General features: G+C 56.9%; 1 protein-coding gene across 4 annotated transcripts in view; it reads left to right on the top strand.

The window, feature by feature from the left end:
- Window positions 1-293: 293 nt before the first annotated feature.
- XPNPEP2 (X-prolyl aminopeptidase 2) overlaps window positions 294-26950 on the top strand; it is a 33122-nt gene continuing 6465 nt past the window's right edge. The window contains exons 1-17 of one of the 4 annotated variants that reach the window (XM_045030813.1): window positions 320-477; window positions 11223-11296; window positions 11875-11985; window positions 13069-13101; window positions 15895-15958; window positions 17123-17227; window positions 17646-17732; window positions 17974-18120; window positions 18577-18678; window positions 20254-20335; window positions 21208-21403; window positions 22287-22376; window positions 22507-22616; window positions 23413-23490; window positions 24022-24093; window positions 24383-24443; window positions 24983-25052. In XM_045030813.1, coding sequence (XP_044886748.1) covers window positions 17197-17227; window positions 17646-17732; window positions 17974-18120; window positions 18577-18678; window positions 20254-20335; window positions 21208-21403; window positions 22287-22376; window positions 22507-22616; window positions 23413-23490; window positions 24022-24093; window positions 24383-24443; window positions 24983-25052 — 1126 coding nt within the window. In that variant the 5' untranslated portion in view covers window positions 320-477; window positions 11223-11296; window positions 11875-11985; ... (1 more) ...; window positions 15895-15958; window positions 17123-17196. Of the gene's footprint in view, window positions 478-2036; window positions 2233-11222; window positions 11297-11874; window positions 11986-13068; window positions 13102-15894; window positions 15959-17122; window positions 17228-17645; window positions 17733-17973; window positions 18121-18576; window positions 18679-20253; window positions 20336-21207; window positions 21404-22286; window positions 22377-22506; window positions 22617-23412; window positions 23491-24021; window positions 24094-24382; window positions 24444-24982; window positions 25053-26950 lie in introns of those variants that run through there. The other 3 variants (XM_045030812.1, XM_045030810.1, XM_045030811.1) reach the window with 3 other exon arrangements.

The following is a 26950-nucleotide window of genomic DNA, read 5'->3' as shown; positions in this document are numbered from 1 at the left end:
AGGGGAACATGCTGGGTGAGGGCTAGGAGTGCGGTGCTCTGGTAGCAGGGGGAAGGGTGGGGAGGGCTGTCAGGACTGGAGGCGTGTGAGATGTTCCAGCTGCCGGAAGCCAATGGCATGTGGCTGTGCTCAGCTGTGGCTTTGCTGACTTGCTGAGCATGGCTGGCTGGCCCTGCCCACTGAGTGCTCTCTCTGCTCCATGCATTCCCTGTGCCTCCCCTGCCACTCTCCTGCTGCAATCTCTCCTCCTCCAGATGTCTCGCTGCCTCTCCCTCCCCATCCCTCCCCTGCCCCAGGGGAGCTGGAGCTCTGCGTCTCTCCTTCCCAATGCAGCTGAAGGAAGGCCTGGGCCTTGGAGGTTGCTTTCTTCCTCCTGGGCAGTGCAGGAGCGGAGCCCAGAGGAGTGAATGACAGGGAGTGGCCCACAGTTCATGTCTGTCCTCAGCGGTTCTGACAGCTGTGTTAACGCCAGCCACGGTAAGCCCTGACTAATGGACTAGGAGGAAGGTGGCAAAGAGCTTGATAAGAAACTGGATTCAGCAGATCCATGCTTGTCCCTGTTAGGCTGTTGCAGCACACCCCGATTCTTTATCAGGCTCATGGTCAGACGGATTAAAAACCCCAGCGCCAACGTCTAACATGCTCCTTGAGCCAGGCACCGCAGGTGGCGTTGTGCTCCAGGAAGCTGTGCCAGAAGAGAGACAGCGACAGGATGGGCAATCAGACACACCCAGGCAGGTCGGGCAGAAGGATAAATTCCACTCAGCAAGTGGCTGATAACCTGCCCAGGTCACAGCTACGCCCTCCGCACCAATGTCATCACTAGCCCTGAGAGCTGACTCTATGGGAGGCCCTTAAAGCCAGCGAGGACTCCGGTGTGCTGGGGTGTTACTGACTGTGCTCGCGCACCAGGAGCAGCAAACACAGGTGCCAGGAGACAGCTCCACCCCCACAGCCCACCCAGCTCCTGCAGCAGGAACTTTCCAGAGAACAAGAAGTGGCCGTGTAATCTGGGAGCCAGGGGGGCTTGGCTCTGGTCACTCCTCCCACTGAGGACATCCCTCAGCCCTAGCTGTGCATGTTAATGGCTGCAGTAGTGGAGGTAGGGGGTGAGTGCGGGTCAGGTTCATAGTGTGTTTAACTTGCAATTGTCAAAAAGTACCAAAATTGAAGGGGAAGTGTAAGAGTAGGCACTGGGGTGAGTGGCGCCCGAGCCCTGCCCTCCTCTGCCCCAAACAGGCCAGGAGACTGGGGGAAGGAAATGAAGGTCTATCTGTCTCCTACACTTGTGTTCTGGCAGGGCCCCACCTGAGCCCCACAGCCTCCCTCTGGCCTGGACTAAAGTCAGCTGCAAAGGAAAAGAATTGGCTCTGTGCCCTTCTGTGTGGTTTTTATGATGCAGAAAGAGGGCCTGCAAAGGGGTTTGTCTGCTGCTTGTTCTTTAAGGTATACATTTGGGTCTTGTCTCCCTTCTTTCTTTCTTCTAAAAGGCTCTGTGGCCAGCTGGAGAACTCGCAGGATGATAATCTCTCAGGAACTGCAAGCTGAGCACTTGAGGAGGGAGGGGGTTTCACTTAGGTTGTTTAAAGCCCTTAAATTTTGCCGGCTTTCGTAAACCTGGTGACCTTAAATGTCTGAATGTGAAGGATTGTGCCCCACTCCTGCCATCTGAGAGCAAAAGGTGCCCCTACGCCAGATCTTTGGGTCTGCGAGACTTTGAGGGAGACCCCGTATCTCTGACCTTTCTAGCGTGAACACTTGGTCAGACATATCTCCTTTCAGGCCCTCAAAAGAGCCGGCAGGAGCAAAGCAAGGCACATGCCCATATGCTGCATCTTTTCCAGTCCTTTTCAAGCCCCAGCCTTACCCAGGAGTGTTCCAGGGGAGCAGGCCTAGGCTGGATTATTTGATACTGTCTGTCACTGCTGCTGCCTTTGGGCAGATCTTTGGACTTTGGGACCCTGTCCTTTGCTGTGTTATCTGTTTGTTTTTATCTGGTGGCAAGAATCTGAACTGGAGGACAGAGGAAGTGAAAAGAATCTGAAAGCCAGCCCCCTGCCTGTTGCTGACTAAGGAACTGCTATTTAGCGGGCACTGGAGGGGGACTGGGAGTCAGACAGAGACTCAGACCTGGGCTCTTTGATCCCACCTGGCAGCAGAAGGCTCCGGACTGCCAAGGAAACATGCCCTCTTCTCGCTGGACCACATGGGCCTGGATGCTTCTTCTTCCTGGTATGTTGGTGAGAATCTTCATTCAGATGGCACCAGCATGAAGAGACGGGCTGAGCCTGGGACAAACCATTGTTCCCACTGAGCCTGCCTATCTATCTAATCTATCCTCCTCACCCCCTTGAATGTCTAGCCTTTCCCTTCACTGCCCTGGGCTGGGACCCATGTCCCTGTCTTGGGATTGAGTCGGAAGTTTAGGGTTAAATTAAGGCAAGTCTCTTTGCTCGGCATCACAGAGAAAACAAGTGAGGTTTTTCTTCTTAGAAAGGACAATAGTACTGCTGCTCCTTGCCCCCATCCCCCAGAGCCCTGTAACGGAGCACTCCAGCTCCTGCTGGCCCCGGGGGCCTGTCCCTCATGTGGGCACTGATCTGTGGCCCCTGCATGACAGACTGACTAAAGGACAAGCTGTGGGAATATTCAATAGATTTTCCAACCCTAAAGCGCTGGTCAGTGCAGCTTGGACTTGTGCAGGGAAGATCAGTGGCCCAGCTGGGCAGCTCCACAAGCAGATGGCAAGTGATCTGGAGTGTGCTCCGGTGGCCTGCTGTGACTGACATTATGAAAGCAAGAGACATTAAAATCCCAGCAGCGGCAAACTAAGCTCAGCGATTCCAATTCTGGAAGCAGAGGCTCAGTCGATAACTCAGCCGAGAGAGCATCTTGGCATGTGGAATTGGCAGGGTCCGATCCTGTGCTGTGCTAAGCAGCCTCTGTCAGGACCAGCCCCTGAGTAAGCAGCAGAGTGTGGGGAACGGCAGCCTCCAAGAGTCAGATGTGTATCTGAGCAGGAATCTGCAGAATACAGCTGTTGGTCCTGTGTGTGGGCCATTCTAGCTTTGTGTGAAGATCTTGGTCAGTGGCGAATGGCTAAGCCTGGCTCCATTTCTGATCATGTTGGGGTACCACTACAAGGTGGATTGCCCTCTTTTGCTGTGGATTTGCATGCTTTGATATGTTTGCATCGCTGTAAAGTTACTTTGGCTCTGAATAGCCTGTCTGCTTACCGGTTGGTTTTTGATAACCACACCATTCTTGTGAGGATTTGTACCCTAATTTGACCAATCTGTGGGCACACTCTGAACCTTAACCTCATACTAACAATGTTTTTTGTCCAGCAATTTCCTTAGTTTTTTAATGGCTCAAGCATCCACCAGAAGGGAGCCCTGTTCCAGAGTCTCTAGGGGGACCATGGCATGGGGTGTAATGCTCCAGGCAGGGTCTGCTGGTCAGCAAGTCCCCACTAATCGCAGTCCCTGCCCACCCTCCCATGATGCTGCAGATCTACCTAGCTCATAGGCTCATAGATTCCAAGGCCAGACAGGTCCATTATGATCATCTAGTCCAGGGGTGAGCAAACATTTTGGCCCAAGGGCCACATCTAGATATGGAAATTGTATGGCGGGCCATGAATGCTCATGAAATTGGGGGTTGGGGTGAGGGAGCGGGTGAGGGCTCTGTCTGGGGGTGCAGGCTCTTTTGAGATGGGGCCAGAAATGAGTAGTTCAGGGTGCGGGAGAGGGCTCTGGGCTGGGGTGGGGGGTTAAGGTGCGAGCTCCGGCTGGGGGTGCGGGCTCTGGGGTGTAGGTGGGTGCTCCAGACTAGGACCAAAGGGTTTGAAGGGCGGGATAGCGGGTTGGGGCACAGGAGAGGGTCAAGGATGCAGGCTCCAGGTGGCGCTTACCTCAAGCAGCTCCTGGAAGCAGCGGCATGTCCCGCCTCCAGCTCCTCCGCAGAGGCGCAACCAGGCGTCTCTATGTGCAGCCCCATCTGCAGTCGCCACCCCTGAAGCTCCGATTGGCCATGGTTGCTGGATGGGTTGCTAGGAGCTGGAGGCGGGACATGCTGCTGCTTCCGGGAGCTGAGTGGAGTCACGACACGCACGGAGCGGGGCAAGCCCCGACCCCACTCCTTAGCTGGAGCTCGAGGGCTGGATTAAAACATCTGAAGGGCCAGATGCGGCCCCCCGGGCCGTAGTTTGCCTACCCCTGATCTAGTCTGACCCCTCTGCTCCTGTAAAAGAGAGGCCAGAGAACTGCCCAAAAATAATTCTCAGAGCAGATCTTTTAGAAACAAATCCAATCTTGACTTAAAAATTGTCAGTGATGGCAGGGGTGAAAGTAACTTACAGGACTTATCGGTACTGCTGGAGTCCTGAGGGGTGTGTGGCCTCATCCGGAAAAGGCGTGGCCTCAACCGGAAGAGGCAGGGCCTCTCAAGATTTAAAGGCACTGGCTGTGGCTGGGAGCCCCAGGTCCTTTAAATCAACCTGGGGCTCCCAGCTGCAGAGGTGGCTGGGAGCCCCCTGGGCTCACGGGCAAGTTAAAGGGCCCTTTAAGTCCCCACCGCAGCTCCAGCTGGGATTTAAAAGGCTCGGGGCTCCCGTGGCTGCGGGGAGCTCCGAGCCCTTTAAATCCTGGCCCCAGCCCTGCCGCCGAAGCTGTGGGTGGGATTTAAAGGGCTCGGAGCTCCCGCCGCTGTGGGGAGCCCAGAGCCCTTTTAATCCCGGCTGCGGAAGCCGGTGCGGTCCAGCACGGCGTACTGGCTCTTGCTGGTATGCTGTACTGGACCGTACCGGCTTACTTTCACCTCTGAGTGATGGAGAATCCACCACAATCCTTGGTAAACTGTTCCAGTGGTTAATTACTCTCACAGATAAAAATTTATGCCTTATTTCCCATCTGAATTTGTCTAGCTTCAACTTCCAGCCGCTGGATTGTGGTATAACTTTCTCCGCTAGATTGTTTTCTTCCCCATGGAGGTACTTATAGACTGGGATCAAGTTACCTCTTAACCTTCACTTTGTTAAGCTAAATAGATGGAGCCCCTTCACTATAAGGCAGGTTTTCTAATCCTTTAATTGTTCTTGTGGCTCTTGGCTGACTCCTCTCCACTTTATCAACATCACTCTTGAGTTGTGGACACCAGAATTGGACACAGGATTCCAGCAGTGGTCACACCAGTGCCCAACACAGAGGTAAAATAACCTCTCTGGAGATTCCCTGTTTATGCATTCCAGGATCTCATTCGCTCTTTTGGCCACAATGTAGCACTGGGAGCTGATGTTCAACTGATTATCCACCCCCTGAAATATTTTTAACGTTCACTGCTTCCCAGGATAGAGTCCCCCACCCTGTATATGTGGTCTGCATTCTTTGGGCATATTTATATTTAGCCATAGTAAATAGTACATAGCGACTGCCTGGCCTCCTCTCTACCCCCCACCCCACAGATAGACAGCGAGTCTCGGCCTCCTCTCTGCTCCCCCTGCCCATATACAGCCAGTGCCAGGCTCCTCTCTGTTTCCCCCTCCTCGATACAAGGGGAGAGCCTGTCTTTTGGGGAAAAAGAGATGAAGTTGGCTGAGGTGGGCGTGAGCTGCTGTAAAAGGTGATTTTACACGGAATAGCCCTTGTTTGACAGTGTCAAGGTGGTAAAACTGTCATCCCAGGCGCTGGGAATTCAGCTGGAGCTGAGAGAGGTGGCGATGTAAGCTAGGTTCCTCCCTCTGGCTCGGTCTGGTCAGGACATCTCTCAGGAGCAGGATGACCAAGGCCCAGGGTCCCAGGAAACAGGGGCAAGGGATGGCACCTATGATGGTGAAGCTTGCTCCAGTAGCTTCCATCTGTTCTTCCTCTTCTGTCTTCGTTCTGTCTTTCCCCCGCCAAAGCTCTTTCTTTAAGGACCCACAAAGGGAAGGGTGGGCATAATGGTCCAGCCCCTTATTATTTTCTCCACCAATTAGGCCTAATATCCAACATCCCAATTGTGGCTCCACATCATCATCTGTTTTTACTTAGCATCATTTCAGTATTCCTTGGATTACATCAACGTGGCCTGTTTGGTTCTGACTAACCCAGTGTCTCTGCGGTTCTCTTCCACCTGTTCATAACATTCTTCATTGAAACTAACTTGACCTAGTTTCCGTGATAAATTCCGAAGCAGGGAAAAGTTACAGCCCAATTGTCACAACCGTCTGCTCTGCTCCCCCAGTACATAGAGCACGACCTGACTCTACCCTGTTTCCCTTCCCATCTGCACCACCCACAACCGTTCCAGATTTCTGCACCTTGCTCTGACTCCTCCGGTTCTGGTCTCCGGCACAGACACCTCCCTTGGGGCTGAGGTGCTTGTGGTTCCTTTGGATGCAGGAAAACGTATTTATTGAAAACCTTGAACATATCCAGAATCCCTGTTTGCAATCAGTCTCCCTCTCACGGCTGTAAACATCTTCATGCTCTCTGGCTGATTCCAGGAACTCTCTTGCAATCCTGGTGCTCCCTGGCTCATGTTTAGAGGGTGAGACACTGCACGGTTTTTATTTGATGTGCAGTTTTATGTTGTTGAAGCTGAGTCTTGCTCTCTAGGGATCAAATCTACACGTCCCAGAAATGATGGGAAATCCATACGGCTCACAGAGCTCGCGCCTCACAATTGCCAGCTGGACAATGACATGGAAACACAACAACACAGCTGGGGAGAAGTGCTCCTTGGAAGAGCACCTTCAAGCTATTCCTCGAGATCAGCAAGGGGAGTGGAAGGATCCCCTGTGTGGGGGGCATTTCCAATCTCCCAGCCCCCAAAAGCAATATCATTATATAAACCTTGTCCCTTCTGTATCCCATGGGATACGTTTCTCTCTGCCCTGTCTTCCTACCTGTAGATAGGTGCTGTCCCAAGGTACTCCTCAGACCCTGCAGGCATAGGCGGCGAGTTATATTCTTTTGTGGTGCTTGGGCTCCAGGAATATTCAGGGCTGGGGTCTCTACTCCACCAGTATTTGGATCTGGGTCTCTCCCCAGGCCCCTGCCCCGGAGCATCCCTGCCTGAAAGAAAGCGGTGTGCACCTCTCCCATGCCTGCTTGTGCTGCTGGTGTAGCACATTCCTACATGGAGCGGTATCCTACACTACACCAACTCCCGGGATCAATTGCTGTCTGCTGCCCCAGGGTCCTAGTGCCCTTTTCTCATCCACTAACAGCAGGGCAGGCTGCCCTTACCCTTCCGCCCTAGCCCTGAGCCTCTCCAACACCCCAAACCCCTCATCCCCCCATACCCCAACCCTCTGCCATAGCCTTGAGCCCCCTCCCACACCCCAAACCCTTCATTCTCAGCCCCACAACCCTCACCCATGCACCCCTCCTATCCCCTAGCCCTGAGCCCCCTCCCAAACCCCAAACGCCTCATCCTCAGCCCCTACCTCTGCACCCCCTCCTATCCCCAAACTCCCTCCCAGAGCCTGCACCCCCTCCAACCCCCAAACTCCATCCAGAGCCTGCACCCCTTACCCCTTCCTGCACACCCACCCCCTGCCCCAGCCTGGAGCCTGCACCCAGCACCCAAACTCCATCCCAGAGCCTGGACCCCTCCTGCATCCTAATCCCCAGCCCAGGACCTGCACCCCAGACCTCCTCCCCCCACCCAAACTCCCTCCCAGAGCCTTAGGCAGGTGGGGGCAGAGTTGGGGGGGCGGGTTCTGGGCACAACCAAAATTTCTACAAACCTGCCACCCATGCCTGCAGGCTCCCTGCCTTACTTTACATCTCAGTTCCAAGAATAATCCCTTAAATCCAGAATCTGTAAGAACTATTCTCCTTTCTTAGGGTGTCTACACTACCCACGTTACAGCGTGGCCACAGCCGCACTCTGACATGGGCAGAGCTCTCCCAGTGATAAAAATAACCACCCTGAATGAGCGGTGGTAGCTTCCCGGCGATAAAACACTGTCTATATTGTTGCTTTTCAGCACTAAAACTTTTGTCACTCATGAGTGTGTTTTTTCACACCCCTGAAGGACAAAAGTTTTAGTGCTGAAAGTGGCAGTGTAGACACAGCTTTAGACCAATAGGTTTCAAGGTCAGAAGGGACCAGTGTGAGCTACTCTGATCTCCGATGAAGTGAGCTGTAGCCCACGAAAGCTTATGCTACAATAAATTTGTTAGTCTCTAAGGTGCCACAAGTACTTCTGATCTCCTGTATAGCACAGGCCAGAGACCTGTCCCACAATAATCCTTAGGGCAGAGCTTTAGAAACACAGCCAGTCTGGATTTAAAAATGTTCAGTGATGAAGACTCCACCGTGACCCTTGGTGAATTGTTCCAATGGTTAATTACTCTCAGTGTTAAAATTTACACATTATTTCCAGCTGGGGGAGAGGCGCCTTCCTCTCCCCATCCCCCTAGCCCAGGTGCTGCTGCGGGGAGGGAGAGCTGCGGGGAGTCCTCTCTCCCTGCCATAGCCCCCGGGTAGCCTGCACTCCAACCCTCATCCCTGGCCCGCACCCCCAGCTGGAGCCCTCAACTCCCCCCCCCAACCCTCTGCCCCAGCCCTAAACCCGTCATCCTCAGCCCCACCCTGGAGCCCTCACACACCCCTGCACCTCAATCCTCTGCCCCAGCCCTGAGCCCCACTCCCACACTCCGAACCCCTTGGCCCCACCCACACCACATAAATTTTGTTATGTGCACCAATATGGAGGTGATGTGTTACACATCTCACCTCCATATTGGTGCACATAACAAAATTCATTCCGCACATGGTGGGAAAAATTAGAGAGAACACTGATGATGACCCAGCACATGCTGTTCGTTTTAAGAACACTTTCGCTGCAGATTTCACAAAACACAAAGAAGGTACCAGTGTGAGATTTCTAAAGATAGCTACAGCACCTGACCCAAGATTTAAGAATCTGAAGTGCCTTCCAAAATCTGATCGGGACAGGGTGTTTAGCATGCTTTCAGAAGTCTTAAAAGATCAACACTCTGATGCAGAAACTACAGAATCCAAACCACCAAAAAAGAAAATCAACCTTCTGCTGGTGGCATCTGACTTAGATAATGAAACATACATCAATCCACATTGCTTTGGATCCTTATCGAGCAGAATGCGTCTTCATCAGCATGGATATATGTTCCCGGGAATGTTTGTTGAAGCATCAAGGGATATATGAATCTTTAGTGCAACTGGCACATAAATACCTTGCGACGCCAGCTGCAATAGTGTCATGAGAACACCTGTTCTCACTTTCAGGTGACATTGTAGAACAAGCGACAAAGAGTCCTGTGGCACCTTATAGACTAACAGATGTATTGGAGCATGAGCTTTTGTGGGTGAATACTCACTTGCATGTGGGTGAATACTCAGATGCATGTGGTGGAAATTTCCAGAGGCAGGTAAAAATTATTTATACTCCAATACGTCTGTTAGTCTATAAGGTGCCACAGGACTTTTTATCACTTTTTACAGATCCAGACTAACATGGCTACCCCTCTGATATTTGACATTGTAGAACAAGAAACAGGCAGTATTATCTCCTGCAAATGTAAACAAACTTGTAGACAAACCTGTTTGTCTGAGCGATTGGCTGAACAGAAGTAGGACTGAGTAGACTTGTAGACGCTAAAGTTTTACATTGTTTTATTTTTGAATGCAGGAGTGTTTTTTTTACATAATTCTACATTTGTAATTTGCACTTTCATGACAAAGAGATTGCACTACAGTACTTGTATGAGGTGAATTGAAAAATACTGTTTCTTTTGTTTATAATTTTTAGAGTGCAAATATTTGTAATAAAAAATATAGTGAGCACGGTACACTTTATATTCTGTGTTGTAATTGAAATCAATATATTTGAAAATGTAGAAAACATCCAAAAATATTTAAATAAATGGCATTCTATTAATTTTTTTAATCGTGCAATTAATCACGATTAATGTTTTTAATCGCTTGACAGCCTGAGTATACACACGTACCACACAGACACACACACCCTGTGTGAACCTACCCCACATACCTAGTTCAGTTACAGTCAGCAACGTCTGAACATTTCACCCTGATGCTAAAATATTTAAGCAACTTGGAGTTGGAGTCTAACTAGGTCATGTCCAACAGAAAGCAATCTACTGCCTAGGTGAGTCTGGGCGCCACCCTAGCACCGAAGGCCAGCCCAAGGATGTGCTCTGTCCCAGGTACTGCCCCCCGCTCAGGCCACAGCTCTGTTCCGCTTGGGCTGAGCAAATCATTGATTTGGGGGTTTCGTGGCTGAACAGGAAAAAAACCTTGGGACAGTGAGAACTGGTTTCTTGACTAAATGAAAACCAGGTCGAATGAAGCATTTCAAACATCACTTTGAATTGATATTGTTGAAACTGACTGAGTCAACATTTCCAAAATATTTCTTTTTGGGGCTGAAATGACTGGCTGAATTCAATGCAAATTCTTGAACAGGTTCAGGGCCCTGAAACATGTATTTTTCAGTGAATTTGCTATTTGCTGAACAGAGGATACCCAGCTCGCATTCTGCTTTAGGGCAGGGGAGTGAACAAAGCCTCCGCTTCTGCTCTTCTGCAGGGGGCAGTGGTAGAGACTGATCAGATGCCAGGCCAGGTCCTGGGTTTGAGTGTCACCAACCCAAGCAGTCAAAAACTCAGAGTCAGGAAATCGTGAGATTGGCTGGAAAGCCATGATATTTAAAACAATAATAACTATAAACTTCCTGGTTTCTGAGCCTTCCAGCTGCCCTTGGCCGATGATGTCTGGCTTCTCTCCACAACTACATGGGCTGGGAACATACGCTATTTTACAAAGCACAAGCTAAGATTCTCCAAACTCACAGGACTCCAGGAGCTGGAGCTTTAGGAAAAGAATCAGCTATCACCAGCGTTTGCAGCACGGGCTTTGTACTGTCTCCAGACTGAGGGAAGTCTTTCTCACAATCAGGCTCTTTGCTGCATACTAGTGTGACATGGAGATAAGCCCTGATTCTTGGCTCTGGGCCCCACAAGCCCACTGCTAGAGCACTGGCATCTTCCTTGTCTCTGCATGGCATGCTGAGCTGCCATGCTCTGCAGAGGAAGGGAGGTCTGGGCTCATGGCGCTGGGGCTTGTGGAGCATCAGGAACACATGGCAGGGAACAAGGAGGAGGGATTTCAGTGGCTTGGGGAGGGGGGCGCATCCTAGCAGCTGCTGACGTGCTTCTGTCCCTTGCTCCTAGGCTGTGCCATAGGATGGCCGAAGCAAAGCAGCTCTGCCACAAGTGACATCAGAAACTGCACTACATCCCCTCCGGTAAGATCTTCCCTCGCACAGGGCAGGCCTGACGGCACCCCCCACTAGCCAGATTCTCTCGGGCCCAGACCTTCTCCCTCCTCTCTGCCCTTCTCAGCCTCCAGCCTTCTCCCTGCTTCTCAGTGCAAGTCGAGGGATCCACATGCCCTGGCAGCATAGCCAAAGGGCAGCCACCTGGCACCTGAGAAGAAGGGGCTGGTGGGAGGAGCCTCAGCCAAGCCCCCCACAACACAGGGGCGCCTCTCTGCCTTTCTGAAAACTGTCTCTGTCCTGTTCTGTGCTCAGCTCTGCGCCCCAGAGCCCCGAGAGCAGGCAATCCACATCAGAGGGTTCACATGCTGCCAGGGCACTCTGTTATGGGCCCCAGGGAGCAGCCAGCCAGCCCTTGAGTGGTTTCACTGACATGCTGCCCTCTGCCCCGCCTGGCAGCACACGGGAGCAGAGTGCTCAGCACAGCTGCACGTCTGCGCTACTCCTGCTCTCCATGCCGGCAGCGCAGGGCCCCCACGGAAGGCCAGGAGGGTGGAGGGCTGCCCTGGGGATTGGCCCCTCATTAGTGTGTTTCTCTGTGACCTCAGTTCCTGCCCCCCACGGTGACGGACACAAGCGCACAGCTGAATGCCCTGCGCCAGCGCATGCAGTTCTACAACATCAGTGCCTACATTGTCCCAGCCACCGATGCACACATGGTAAGGCTCAGGCTGCCAGTCTCCGGGTCTCTGTCCCACCCTAGGGTCTACTCCACCCTCCATGCCCCGGGGCAGGGGGCCCCAGCATTTGCTGTACCCTGATTTGCTGTGCCCTCATTGCCTGTCCCTGGGAGCACAGCTGTTTGGCCCTGCGCTTCTGCCCTAAACTGCTGCCCCTTTCCCCTGCCTGGATCCTGTTCCCCTTGGTGCACAGCCTCTGCCCCCCAGGCACCGTGAGCCTTGGTGGGGAGAGCGGCTGTAGGACAGAGTCCCACTGGGCAGCTGGTGTCTACCAGTGTACGGGCTGTTCAGCGCACTGGTCCCTGGGCCGCAGCGTTGTGCTGGGGCGTTGGGGGAGTGGGGGGTCGGGGCAGGCGTGCGCTGTGCTGAGGTGTCTCTGTGTGGGGGGCAGGGCCGGTTTTAGCCAGTGCGGGGCCCGATTCGTGGAGCATGTACTCTCCGGGCTGCTCTTCGGATTTCCGCGCTCCGGCGGTGGTAGCGGGGCCGCGGAGCTCCGGCCGGGGGAGCAGGACCGCGGGGTTGCAGGGATCTGGCCGGAATTGCGGGGTTGCAGGGATCCGACCGGGAGAGCAGGGCTGCAGGGTTGCGGGGCTCTGGCCGGGGCAGCGGGGCCGCGGGACCTGCCGTGCTGCGACCAGGGTAGCGGGACCGCGGGGTTGCGAGGCTCCAGCCGGGAGAGCGGGGCTCGGGGGTTGCGGGGCTCCGGCCGCGGGAGCGGGACCGCAGGGTTGCGGGGCTCCGTCCGGAGGAGCCGAGCCAAAAGGCAAAAGCTTTCAGTCTGTGTGTTACTTGACATCGTGTATTCAGTGTCACCATAGAAGGGAAGGGCTCTGCATAGACGGAAATTTGCCTGGGCATCAGTAGAAAATGTTAAGTAAAATTTGCTTTAAAAATTAAACATGGCGCTTTGTCATCTTGTCTCATCATTTTTATTTCTTAGCTTTCAGCTATTTAAGTGAACTCTAAAACTTTCATACTGACTGTTTACTATCTGACATTGTATCTCTCTAATCTCCTTCATAACCATCATTGACTTTTTCCTATTTTGATACTATCCCATAGTATCAGAGACAGTGAGAAAAATAGCAAATAACGGTACATGACTCTCTTTCTATCTCTATAGAGAATGATAGATATACATGCCTCTGTCTCACATAGAGAGATGTGATGTATTCCCTAGGGGGGTGGGGGCAGCGTGGGGTGTCTCTGCGTGGGGGGTGGGGGCAAGCATGCGCTGTGCTGGGGTGTCTCTGCGTGGGGGGTGGGGGCAGGCATGCGCTGTGCTGGGGTGTCTCTGCGTGGGGGGTGGGGGCAAGCATGCACTGTGCTGGGGTGTCTCTGCGTGGGGGGTGGGGGCAGGCATGCGCTGTGCTGAGGTGTCTCTGCGTGGGGGGTGGGGGCAGCGTGCGCTGTGCTGGGGTGTCTCTGCATTGGAGGTCGGGGCAGGCGTGCGCTGTGCTGAGGTGTCTCTGCATGGGGGTGTCATGGAGTCACTGGGGCGATGCTCTGGAATTACTCCATACGAAGCCAGACAGGACTCTGAGGGAGCCTTCTTGTCACCAGGGCAAGAAGCTTACACAGCTTTGACCTTCCTGGGTCTGACCTCGGAGCATTCAGCATGCCCTTTCACACCGAGTGCTTCCTGCAGCGAGTCCACCAGGGTGAAGCTCCTGGGGAAGCCAGAGGCCCCTGCACCCCAACTCTGCAGTCAGCAGTATCTCTCAGCCAGCCAGTAAAACAGAAGGTTTATTAGTCGACAGGAACACAATAGGACAGAACTTGTTAGCACAGAAATCAGTGACCTTCAGTCAAGTCCATCTTGGGGGCAGGGGAGCCCAGAGCCAAGGCTCTAGCCCTCCCTCTGTGCCCCAAGCCAGCCGAGACTGACTCTCTTCCAGCTGCCTGGCCCCTGCCATGCCCGTTGCTCTGCCTATGGCCTTTGTTTCGCTTTCCGGGCTCACCTGGTCGCATTTCCCCTCCCCCCCCGCCCCGCAGGTTACCAAGGGCAGCCATTGCATCTGTGGAGACAACTGGAGCAGCCCCCGCAAAAGTCACACACCCTTATTCCCATCACATAGATCGGGGTGAGCAAACTTTTTGGCCCAAGGGCCACATCGGGGTTGCAAAATTGTATGGAGGGCCGGCTAGGGAAGGCTGTGCCTCCCCAAACAGCCTGGCCCCTGCCCCCTCCCACTTCCCGCCCCCTGACTGCCCCCCCTCAGAACTCCCAACCCATTCAACCCCCCCGATCCTTGTCCCCTGACCGCCCCCCCTGGGTCCCCACCCCCATCCAACCCCCCTGTTCCCAGTTCCCTGACTGCCTCCCTGACCCCTATCCACATCCCTGTCCCCGACAGGCCCCCCGGGACTCCCACCCCCTATCTAACCCTCCCTCCCTGTCCCCTGACTGCCAGCTGCTGGGACCCCCCGCCCCAACCGCCCCCCGGGACCACACCCCCTATTCAACTCCCCCTCCCTGTCACCTAACCGACCCCTCCTGGGTTCCCCTGCCCCTAACCGCCCCCCCTGGGACTCCACCCTATATCCAACCCCCCCAGCCCCTTTCGGAATGTGGCCCTGCAAGCATGGGCAGAGGACTCAGGAGGGGCAGAGGCAGCTGCGCAATCAGAGAGAAGCGGCGGTTTCCCCTTCAAAGCACCGCTTCTCTCCGGCCGGCTGCGCAACCGCCCGGTGCTCCTCCTGAGTCCTCCACCTGCGTTCGCCGCGCTCCTGCCGCCCGCACCTCCCGCCTGCTCCCCTGAGGCTGTGGGTGAGCCTCCCTCCCTGCTCTCCCCTGCTCCCACCCCCGCGGGGGGGAGGGGTGTGTGCCGGTGCTGAGCTGCCCGGTGGCGCAGTGAGCTGAGGCTGCAGGGGAGGGGGAACAGGGGCTGGGCAGGACGGTTCTGTGGGCCGGATGTGGCCCACGGGCCATACTTTGCCCACCTCTGACTAGACATTGGTGCAATACACAGGGAAACTAAGGCACACACAGCATTCATGCAAAACAGTAAGACTCACTTAGGTTCACATACAACATTAACAAGGGAAAATCCCCACTGTGTAACGGGGCGGCAGGCATGCGCCCTGATGGCATGTCTCTGCATGGGGGGCAGGTGTGCACTGGGATGGCATGTCTCTGTGGGGGGGAAAGACATGCGCTGTGATGGTGTGTCTCTGCATGAGGGGGCAGGCGTGTGCTGTGATGGCGTGTCTCTGCATGGGGGGTGCAGGCAGGCATTGTGATGGTGTGTCTCTGCGTGGAGGGGTACGTGTGCACTGTGATGGCGTGTCTCTGCGTGGAGGGGTGGGTGTGCACTGTGATGGCGTGTCTCTACGTGAGGGGGCAGGCGTGTTCTGTGATGGCGTGTCTCTGCGTGGAGGGGTAGGTGTGCACTGTGATGACGTGTCTCTAGGTGAGGGGGAAGGAGTGTGCTGTGATGGCATGTCTCTGCATGGGAGGTTAGGCGTGCGCTGTGATGGCGTGTCTCTGTGTCGGGGGGCATGCATGCGCTGTGATGGCGTGTCTCTGTGTCGGGGGGTACGCGTGCGCTGTGATGGCATGTCTCTGTGTCAGGGGGCATGCATGCGCTGTGATGGCGTGTCTCTGTGTCGGGGGGCACGCGTGCGCTGTGATGGCGTGTCTCTGTGTCAGGGGGCATGCATGCGCTGTGATGGCGTGTCTCTGTGTCGGGGGGCATGCGTGCGCTGTGATGGCGTGTCTCTGTGTCGGGGGGCATGCATGCGCTGTGATGGCATGTCTCTGCAGGGGGGGGTAGGCGTGTGCTGTGATGGCGTGTCTCTGCGTGGGGGGCGGCATGCACTGGGATGGTGTGTCTCTGCATGGCGGGGCAGGCGTGCGCTGTAATGGCATGTCTCTCTGTGTCCCAGAGCGAGTACATTGCTGAGCGGGACGCACGGCTGGCATGGATTAGTGGCTTCACGGGATCTGCAGGTGAGTGCGTCCCCACAGCCTGTCTGAATTCCTGTTCACCTTCCCCGCCCCCCACTCCTGGATCCCCCTATCCCAAGGGCCCTCTGGCCAGGCTTCACCCTCATTATGCCCCTGTTGGGCCCATCCCGTCACAGCACCCCCTCCGAACAAGGCGCCTCTCCTTGTGTGCTCTCTCCCTGACCCGCAGGAGGGCCGTTTCCATGCCCAGGACACAAAGTAACCAGGCCCCAAGCTTCCAGCTGACTGTGTCCCAGCCAGGGTGGGGGTGGGTGAAACCTAGCTCTGGACAGACCTGCCCCCTCCGTAGCACACAGACCCTGGGTCGGACAGCCCTTGTACTCCTTGTTAGCCAGAGAGGGGCTCTGAGCTGCCGAGGGGAAGCCAGCCCATGCACTGCTGAGGCTATGGGGGCCTCCTGGAACCAGCTGTCTTGCTGCAACCTGGCTGGGCAGTGTCTGGAGGAGGAAGGGGGCTGAGGACGGGCACTGATGGACAGTGGGCAGAACCACGGGAACAGGCTCCCCTGCCAGGCTCACTGCACTGAGGTTACAGCATCACTCATTGTGAAGGGGGCATGCACTGGCACGGGGGGGGCGGGAGGCGGTGAGCACATGGATGCTTCCCATGTCCCTGTTGCCCTGGAGGTAGGTGGGAGGGGATAGATGACCCCTTGAGGTCCCTTCCATGGCTATGGGTCTGCAATCTGCACCCGCAAGCTTTTGGCATATGGCACCATCCTGCTGCCCACTGCCATCGTTGCAGAGGCAGGCTGGGAAGATGGGTCATTTGTTCTGTGCGAAGCCGCAGATCAGGCCAGCATGCAGTGCCACACAAGCCCCTCCCTGCATTAGCAAGAGGGTAAGTGCTGCACTAGGCACTGGGGTTAACAGGGCCCTGATTGAGTCGCCCGCCCCCAGCAACTGTCCTGACAAGAGCCCCCCTGGGAGGGAAGGGGCAGTGAGACATGCCTGCCAGTGGCACCAATTCACAGACTCCTTGGGGGAGCAAATTCTGGGCCCCACCCCCACAAAAGGGCACCCTCTGGGTCTTCCCTCAACCCCCTTGGGAGGGATATTCCCTCCCCACAGCACCCATGACTGGCACCACTGGTGTCTGCAAAGGCCTGAACACCGGGCTAACGAGCCTTCTCCTCTCCCGTCTCAGGGACAGGGGTGGTGACGACAAAGAAGGCGGCTCTGTGGACAGACAGTCGGTACTGGACCCAGGCTGAGCGCCAGATGGACTGCAACTGGGAGCTACAGAAGATAGGTCAGTAGCTATGATGGGCAGGGAGATTGTGCCAAGCCCGACCTCTGCTGCCCACTCCAGTCCCAGAGCCGCCCTCAGTCTCAGGGCCTCAGCAGCCTTTCTGTGCCCAGCCGCTGCCATGAGTGCCTAGTGCTGGGGAGTCCCAGCCTCTCACTGGGGAGCCCTGGTCTCCAGAGCTGCAGGCAAACCCGGCCTGGCACACAGCAGCCTCTGGTACCATGAGGCAGCCAGTCTGGCAGTGACTCAGAGCCCTGGGCTCCAGGCAGAGCCAGGTTGGCAGCCCAGCAGCCTTTCTCCAGGTGTGCCACACATGAGCCACCTGAGCTCTCCACGCCGAGCCCTGCTCTCCCTTCCCTGCCTGCCCGTCTCCCCCTGCCCCCAGAACCCACATGCCACTATGCTGTGCCCTGTCTTGCAGTCTGGACTGATTCCATCGGCGAGTGGCTGCTCCAGGAGATTCCCGCTGGCGAGAACATTGGACTGGATCCCTTCCTCTTCTCCATTGGTATCGCCCCTGCTCCTTGCATCTCCTACCTTCCCTGAGGAGCCAAGCCTCCATGCCCCCATTCCACTCCACAGTACCTGCCACCTAAGGCCTAGGACAGGGGGTGGAGGGCTTGACACTGCAGCTCAGCTCCCATTGCCCTGGCTCTCACCCCTGAAGCCTTGGCCGGAGCAGTGCCTGGGGAGGGCGCAGCAGACTGACCATACCTCTGAGCCTAACCAACAGCTGCATCCCTTCTCAGATCTCTGGAACAGTTATGCCCGCGTTCTGCAGGGTTCCAGCAGGACCCTGGTTCCCATCGAGGACAACCTTGTGGACCTGGTGTGGGGCTCGCAGCGGCCTCCTTTGCCCACCAGCGAGATCTACCTCCTGCCAGAGACCTTCACGGGTAGGTACTTGCCCCCTGTGGGTGGGCGTGGCACGTGAGCCCATTCCCTGGTGCCCCCTGCTGGTGACACTGGAGAGCAATCACCTGTGTGCCACTGGGCATGCCGGGATGTTGGCAGGGTGTACCTGTTTGCGCTGATGGAGGGTAGATGTCTGAGTGCCACGCACACAGCTGACCCCAGGGTGGTGCCTTTGCTCCCCGAAGCTCTCCAGATGTTTCGGGCTCCCCTGGAGGAGTCTGGCTGGGCTGGGTCAGGCTAGGAGGTCCTTGGCTTGTTTGCCGAGGGCACAGCATTTATGGGAGACTACAGAGGGAGTCCTGGCCAGCCCTGAGCCCCTCTGCCAGGGCAGGTTTTGGAGAAACGAATGTCCTAGACCCAGGCAGGGGTGGGCCAGGGGCCTGCATGGAGCTTTGCGTGTACCTGACCCTCATGCCCGACCCCCACTGTCCTTTCAGGCAGCACCTGGCAGGAGAAAGTGTCCGGGATCCGGAGCCAGATGGAGCAGCACTCCAGGAGCCCCACGGCCGTGCTTCTGTCAGCTCTGGAGGAGACGGCCTGTGAGCGTTGTGGCCCAGGATCATCCTGCCACTGCACACCCCCCCCGCCCACCATGGCCTCAGCCCACACCCCTGGCTTCTCGCTGGCAGCCCTGGTGTCCCAGGCCCCCAGCAGCTCCCCAGTGTTCTCAGTGCCCCTCAGACCCTCCCAGCCCCCCAGCAGCCTCCCTAGTGTCCTCAGTGCCCCTCAGACCCTCCCAGCCCCCCAGCAGCCCCCCCAGTGCCCTCAGTGCCCCTCATACCCTCCCAGCCCGCCAACAGACCCCCAGTGCCCTCAGCACCCCTCAGCCCATCCCAGCACCCAAAAGACCCCCACTGCCCTCAGCACCGCTCAGCAACTCCCAGCCCCCCAACAGTCCCCCCAGTGCCCTCAGCACCACTCAGACCATCCCAGCCCCCCAGTGCACTCAGCACCCCTCAGACCCTCCCAGCCCCCCAACAGCCCCCACTGCCCTGAGCACCCCTCAGACCTTCCCAGCCCCGCACTGCCCTCAGCACCCCTCAGACCCTCCCAGTCCCCCAACAGCCCCCCAGTGCCCTCAGCACCCTTCAACCACTCCCAGCCCCCCAGTGCCCTCAGCACCCCTCAGACCCTCCCAGCCCTCCCCAACAGCCCCTCAGTGCCCTCAACACCCCTCAGACCCTCCCAGATCCCCCAGAGCCCTCATCACCCCTCAGACCCTCCCAGATCCCCCAGAGCCCTCATCACCCCTCAGACCCTCCCAGCACCAGAACAGCCCCTCAGTGCCCTCAGCACTCCTCAGACCCTCCCAGTACCCGAACAGCCCCCCAGGGCCCTCATCACCTCTCAGACCCTCCCAGCCCCCCAGTGCCTTCAGCACCCCTCAGACCCTCTCAGCACCCAACAGCCCTCGTGTGCCCTCATCACCCCTAAGACCCTCCGAGCCCCCCAGTGCCCTCAACACCCCTCAGACCCTCCCAGACCTCCAACAGTCCCCCAGTGCCCTCAACAACCCTCAGACCCTCCCAGTCCCCCAAACCCCCCCCCAGAGCCCTCATCACCCTTCAGACCCTCCCAGCACCAGAACAGCCCCTCAGTGCCCTCAGCACCCCTCAGATCCTCCTATTACCCGAACTGCCCCCCAGTGCCCTCAAAATCCCTCAGACCCTCCCAGCACCAGAACATATCCCAGTGCCCTCAGCACCCCTCAGACCCTCTCAGCACCCAACATCCCCTCAGTGCCCTCAACACCCCTCAGACTCTCCCAGCTCCCCAACAGCCTCCCAGTGCCCTCATCACCCCTTAGACCCTCCCAACACTGCTCCAATGCCCTCAGCACCACTGAGAGCAGCTTCTCTGCTGGGCATCCCGCAGCAAGCCAACACTACCTGCCCGGGCTGGCTGTTCACTGTTACAGGGGTGAGATCCGGTCCCCTTGTGCTGGTCACTGTTCACACATCCTGACGGATGGCACCACTCTAGTGTCACTTCATGCCCATACCCTCTGCCAGCACGGCCCCAGGAACCCAGCGGGGAGCGACGCTAGGCCAGGGCAGGGCAGGGCAGGCAACCTGGTGCGCAAGGGAGGGTCTATAACACCTTTGTTCCTACAGGGCTCTTCAATCTCCGAGGAGATGACATCTCGTACAACCCTGTCTTCTACTCCTACGCACTGCTGACCACATCAGACATCAGGTACAGAGCAGCTCCCCATCCCCAGCACATCCCCTGGGGCCCAGGCTGGCTCCCCCAGCCCCTCTGAGCTCCAGCATGTCCCCTGGGGACTGGCCCCTGGCCTCCCTATCCTCTCTGAGCCCCAGCACATCCCTGAGCACTGGCCCTCGGCTCCCCCATCCCTTCTGAGCCCCAGCACATCCCCTGGGGCCCGAGCTGGTTCCCCCAGCCCCTCTGAGCCCCAGCACATCCCCTGGGGACTGGCCCCTGGCCTCCCTATCCTCTCTGAGCCCCAGCACATCCCCGAGCACTGGCCCTCGGCTCCCCCATCCCTTCTGAGCCCCAGCACATCCCCTGGGGTCTGGGCTGGCTCCCCCATCCCCTCTGAGCCCCAGCACATCCCTAGTTACTGGCCTCCGGCTCCCTCAGCCCCTCTGAGACCCAGAGTTCCCCTAGGGATCAGACTGGCCCCACAAGCTCCTCTGAGCCCCAGCACATCCCCCAGGGACTGTACCAGCTGGCCCATCCCCTCTGAGCCCATGAATCCTCCAAGGACTGGCCCCACATCTCCAATTCCTCTGATCCCCAGTACATTCCTGGGGACCAGATCACCTCCCCAGCCCCTTTGATCCCAAGCATGTCTCCTGGGCACCAGCTCCCTCACATCCTCTGAGCTCCCTCATGTCCCCAAAGGACCGGCTCCCCACCCCCTCTGAGCCCTAGTGCATCTCCTGGGGACTGGGCCAGCTCCCCAATCCCCTTTGGGCTCTCTTGCCAGCGTTCAGGCTCCTGTCCCACTCCCATCCCAGCCCTGGGCTAGGGTCCTGGCCCTGCTTCTGCTGGTCAGTGGTGGGGGCCACAGCTGAGCCCAGCCTGGTGCTCCTTCCCCCCAGTCTGTTTGTGGACAGAAACCGCCTGAGCGCGGAGGCACTGCAGTCCCTGAGCGCACAGTGCCCGGGGCCCCTGTGCGTGCAGGTGGAGGAGTATGACCAGGTGCGAGCCAGCGTGCAGGCCTATGCCCAGGGAGATGTCCAGGTCTGGATCGGGACGGAATACACGACCTATGGGCTCTATGGAGTGATCCCCCAGGTGAGCGCTGGCCCTAGCTCTCCCAGTACCAAGGGGCTAGACCTTTGCCACCTCCTCTCTTCTGCGTCTGCAGGACAGGCCGAGCCAGCCCAGGGCTGGGAGTGGCTTTGGCTAATCTGCCTGTGTGAGAGGCACCAGGGGTATCATTACCCATGTAAGGAGCTGGCATGCAAGGAGGGGACAGCAGTGATGTTCCTGCGTGTGCAAGGGGAGGGAGGTTAGGCCCCGGGTATGTGAGGGAAGTGGGGGTGAGAGGCCTCGTGTGTGAGGGGAGGGGGTTGAGAGGGTGAGAGGCCCCAGGCATGCAAAGGGAAGGGGGTGAGAGGCCCCATGTGTGCAAGGGGAAGGGGGTTGAGAGGCCCTGGGTGTGTGTGTGGGGGTGAGAGGCCCCGGGTGTGTGAGGGGAGGGGGTTGAGAAGCCGTGGGTAAGTAAGGGGAAAGGGATTGAGAGGCCCTGTGTGTGTGTGTGTGTGTGGGTCAGAGGCCCCAGGTGTGTGAGGGGAGGGGGTGAGAGGCTCCATGTGTGCGAGGGAACGGGGGTTGAGATGCCCTAGGTGTGTGTGGGGAGGGGGTTGAGACTTGGCCCCAGGTGTGCAAGGGAAGGGGGGTTGAGAGACCCCAGGTGTGTAAGGGGAGGGGTTGAGAGGACCCCGGTGTGTGACTCGCCACCCACTGCCCCACCAGAAACCAGCCAGTTCTTCTGCCAGGTGGTACGTGCAGGTCCTGGAGCCGCCATGGGCCCCAGCTTGGCTGCTGTGTGCCAGCAGCTCAGGGGAATAGCCGTCCCCCTGCTCCCTGCATGCACAGGGAACTCAGGGGCAGCGTGGCTGGCAAACCTCACTCCTCTGGCCAGCTGACACCTGGCCCATCCTGCCCATTGCAGGACAAGCTGGTGGAAAGCAGCTACTCCCCCGTGATGACGACCAAGGCAGTGAAGAACGCCAAGGAGCAGGCACTGCTGAAAGCGGCCCACGTAAGTGCTGGCAGGAGCTGGCTCTCCCTCTGCAGAGGGACTGGCCCAGGGGTGGGGATTGGCTGGCATGGGGAAGGGCCTGGTGCTTCTCTCACTTGGGAGAATCAGGCTCCCGGTGGGTCGCCCCCAGGTGCGGGATGCCGTGGCCATGATCCAGTACCTGCTCTGGCTGGAGAAGAACGTTCCCAAGGGGTCGGTGGATGAATTCTCCGGTGCTCGCTATGTGGACAAGCTACGAAGGTCAGTACGAGCGTGACCTTTGTCCGGGCTCCAGCCTGGCAATTCCCACTCCAGCCCCTATGGGACATTGACTGGGCCACAGACCTTGTGGGAGATGAGCCCATGGGGCAGGATCTGGCTCTGGGGTCCACGCACCGCACGAGTCCTTAGTGACCAGAGAGTGAGTTGCTCTGTGTTGGTGCCCCACCACGGTGAGCAGGGCATGGCCACAGCCACACAGGGACTCCTGCAAACCCCTGTGCCCTGTGGGGCAATGCTGCATGGAGGGCAGGCAGGGCAGGCATTAGGGTGCCCATGGCTGGCATTCCACTAGCCAGGTTTCTATAGGCCAACAGCGCCCCTTCGTGGTGAGGGGATGTTGAAGTAGAGCGCTGGAAGAAATAGGCTGATCACCCTTCCATTCCCTGGCAGCTGCACACCACCTGAGGGGAGAGCAGGTCCCAGGAGAGATGTATTGGGGGGATATGGCCAGGGTGAGCCCTAGCCTGCCATGCCCTCCCTTCCCCAGACCACCCCCAGGCCAGAAACCAAGAGGAAGAAGCAATGTATGGCTGGGGGGGGAGGGGGAGAGCCCAGAGAACCAAGTGCCACGGCCCAGCTAGATTACCTTTCCTCACACTCCAGCTGCACCCTCCCCAGGGCTTGCTCTGCCCCCCACCCTGGGTCTGTAGGGCCCAGCCATGCCCCCTGCCCTCCCAGTCCCTGGAGGGAGCCACACTGCCCCCTCCTCTCCCCCAGAGGCCTGGCTGCACTGTCTCATCCCTCCCGCATTCCCGGGCTCCTTTCTCCTTTCCAGAGAGAAGGAGCACTGCAGGGGTGCCAGCTTCGAGACCATCTCTGCCAGCGGGCTCAACGCAGCGCTGGCCCACTACAGGTACCAACAGAGCAGCCTCTCCATGGACGGGATCAGTGCCACTGGGATGGGCCCTGGCGCCCTCCACAACCGGGACCTCCCTCCAACTCACTGCCCACGGGACCAGGAATCTTTCAGCCAGCAGGGCAGGAGACAGAACTGTCCCAGGAGCTGGGCCCAGGTAGTGGGGCTCCCTGCCCTAGAGAGGGAAGCCAGCTGCAGCCCTCTCAGAGCTGAATGTCATGCTCCCCTCAGCTCCCCACTGCACACATGGCATGTGGGGGCCCTGCTGCTGCACGGTGGGGTGCTCCGATGCTGTGGTGAGGAGGGCTGGGCGCACACCGGGACAGATGGGCATTCTTAGGGGAAGGGGACCTGCAGCCTGCAGAGCTTTCCCATTTCGATCAGTCTCTCCAGGCCCTTGGACTGGCCCACTCTAGCGTGTGAGCACGTATGTGAGTGTACATGAACATGCACATGAGGCAGCTGTCGGGGTGTCCCTTGGGGTTGCTAGCAGAATCTCTTGGTTACTGTGGGGGTTTTCCCTTTCAGTCCATCCAACGTCAGCAGCCGGAAGTTGTCTGTGGATGAAATGTACCTGTCGGACTCCGGAGGGCAATATCTGTGCGTATGGCCTGGCCTCATATTCGTGCTGCCCCAGTTCTGTCCCAACAAGAACAGCACTAACCATGTCCAGAAACAGGCAAACCATGGTGGTTACACTGAGCCGCCTTCCCCCAGGGCGTGCCCAGCCCTGTACCCCTCTGGTCCCACAGCGGGCAGGAGGAAGGGCAGGAGCTGCTCTGCACTCCGGCAGAGGGACCAGCTCAGCGCTCTGCAGGCAGGGAGTCCCAGGCTCACAAGGTCAGGGCCCAGCTTCTGGGGATGCTGCTGACTTTTCCTTCTGCTGCAGGGACGGAACCACGGACATAACCCGGACTGTCCACTGGGGAGAGCCCAGCCCTTTCCAGAAGGTACTGAGCATGCCCATATGTGGACCCCTTGACCTTGGCCTGTGGCTGGGTCCCAGGCACTGTGTGCCACAGTCCTGGACTGATGAGCATCTCTGGTGGGGGAGATGGCAAGGGCTCCCCACTCCCTGCCTGTGTCAGTAATGAGGACCCTCTCCTCTTTCCATCTCTTGGCTCCCAGACACCAGCCCCTGGAAGGCCCAGAGGCAGCTGGACAGGACAGCACTCTGTTCAAATCCACAGCCAGCTTGAGCTTCACAGCTGCGGTAACACCACACTCCATGGGCCTTGAGACTTCATGGCGCCAGCTGGGACATGCCCACCTTCCCCAGCTGCAGAAACGCAGGCCCCACCACCTAGCTAGAGGAGAGTCTCCATTAGCTGCTATCAGTCATAGGGCCCAGGACCCCTAGCAGAGCAATTCTGATGCCGTGCAGAAGCGGGGTTGTGGGTCTGCATGGACACCTTGCCTCCCTGCACTGCCATCACTGCAGCCACGACAAGTGCTGCAGGTGGCCCCTGACTCGTTCTGTCCCATGCAGGAAGCATACACGCGAGTGCTGATGGGAAACATCGACCTGGCCAGGCTTGTCTTCCCCTCCGAAACATCAGGTAGGTGCCAAGCTGGGCACAGCCCTGCCCTGGGATTGCTGGCTGCGCCCCATGCTGAGAACAAGGCCGGGAAGAACCTGAGATTCAATGCTTTGGGGCAGAGTTGGCTTTTCAGATGGATCAACCTACCCAAAAGCCCTGGCATCTCAGTGGTGCTTGATCCAGGTCTTTTCCATGGATGAGGGTTCCTAGGGGGTTTTGGTCTGTTACCTGTGTAAATGAATCCAGTCCACACAGAGATCGGAGAAAGTTCTCACATGCCCATGTTCTTGCCAGGCCCTTCTTTTTAATCTGGGCCTGCCATTTTTCTGCTTCTGTGAGTGTAGGGTAACCAGATGTCCTGATTTTATAGGGACAGTCCCAATTTTTGGGTCTTTTTCTTACATAGGCTCCTATTACCCCCCAGCCCCGTCACGATTTTTCACACTTGCTGTCTGGTCACCCTATGTGAGTGTGAGAGAGCAAAATGCAACTGGCTTCTGCTCAGAGCCATGTTGTGGCAATAGTACACCACCTAGGCTGTAGCTTGTTTGCATTCGCACCAACCATTGTGGGCTTGTTCACATCGTAGAACTGGAGCTGTTGAGATCATTTCTTTTACCTTTTTAAAGGCAATTTCTTGGTTTGGCCCCCACAGCCAAGATGTGTTGGACTTTAACAGTTCAATCGGGGGTTTTGTTTCTGCAGAAGGGTCTTGTAGGTATTGACCAGGGCAATGTACCATCCCCAGTACTCGTCTCAGTGCTGGTACATTCGTTGGTGCATTCTATTCTCAAATTGGTTCTACTTTCTGAGGGCTAGGACTGATTCCATCTTTGTTTATTGTCTGTCCCAAAATCTTGATTTGGGGTAGGTGAAAATGCACTTTTCCTTGTTTAGCTTCAGTCCAGACTGACTGATTAGGCTTAGACCTTGGTTGTGGGATTTGTTGTGTTCTCCTATCAAAGACCCATAATTTCATCCATGAAACCTACAACTCCATTTGTGTTTGTTAGCAATTCTGCCATCTTTCTTCGGAAACTTTCAGGTGCACTGGGAATCCCACAAGGTAACATTCAAAAGCAAAGTCCCCCAAAGGATGTGATCAATGGAGTCAGTTTAGCACTTCCTTTGGCTAAAGGAACCGGCCAGAATCTGCTCGAGGCATTCAGATTGAAATAATACTGTAGCTCCTTTCACTTTGAGGGCGAAGTTACCCAGTGCTAGAAGTTGGGTTACCAGACGTCCGGGTTTCCCTGGATACAGCCTCTTTATTGATTCTCCTTTCTCTGTCCGTGGGGGATTTTAAAAATAACAGGCAATGTCTGAGGGGTTTGCATAGCAGACAAGCTGCAGCTCAGAAAGAGCCTTGATTGGTCTGCTTTCCGATTGGTCCCTCCTATGCATCTGCAGTTGATTGGTCCATTCCCCTGCAAGCCACAGCTGCTGGATCCTGCCCACTCAGGTAGGCTCCTAGCCCTGGGGAGGGGGTCCCGCAGGAAGGTGCTGACTGATGTCCATTGCTGCGTCCTGGGCTTGTGCCAGCTGCCCTGCCACTGTGACAGGGAGTAACACTGCCCCTCACCTCCAGTGAGTACCCCTGCCGCAGGTACCCCCTTCAGCACCCCCAACTGTACCACACCTCCAGCTCCCCCTTCCCCTCCAAAACCTCCCCTCTGGCAGTGTCCTCTTTTTGGAAACCTGAAATATGGTAACCCTAGTTGGGAGGATGTATGTTTCTCTTACAGCTAACTGCTTCATTGAGTCTCTTAAGATTCACACCGGTTTTTGTTTGTTTGTTTCTTTGTTTTTAATTTTTCTTTGTAACCAGCACCACTGCAGCATACCATGCCGTTGGTTCAGAGATTTTCTTGCTTATGCCAATCCACTCTATTCTCTTTAACTCGATTTCCACTCTA

The sequence above is a fragment of the Mauremys mutica genome, chromosome 9, assembly GCF_020497125.1.
Source record: "Mauremys mutica isolate MM-2020 ecotype Southern chromosome 9, ASM2049712v1, whole genome shotgun sequence".
In the NCBI taxonomy this organism is placed as follows: domain Eukaryota; kingdom Metazoa; phylum Chordata; order Testudines; family Geoemydidae; genus Mauremys; species Mauremys mutica.
Note: the sequence above shows the minus strand (reverse complement) of the source record. Positions and strands in the feature narration are given on the sequence as shown.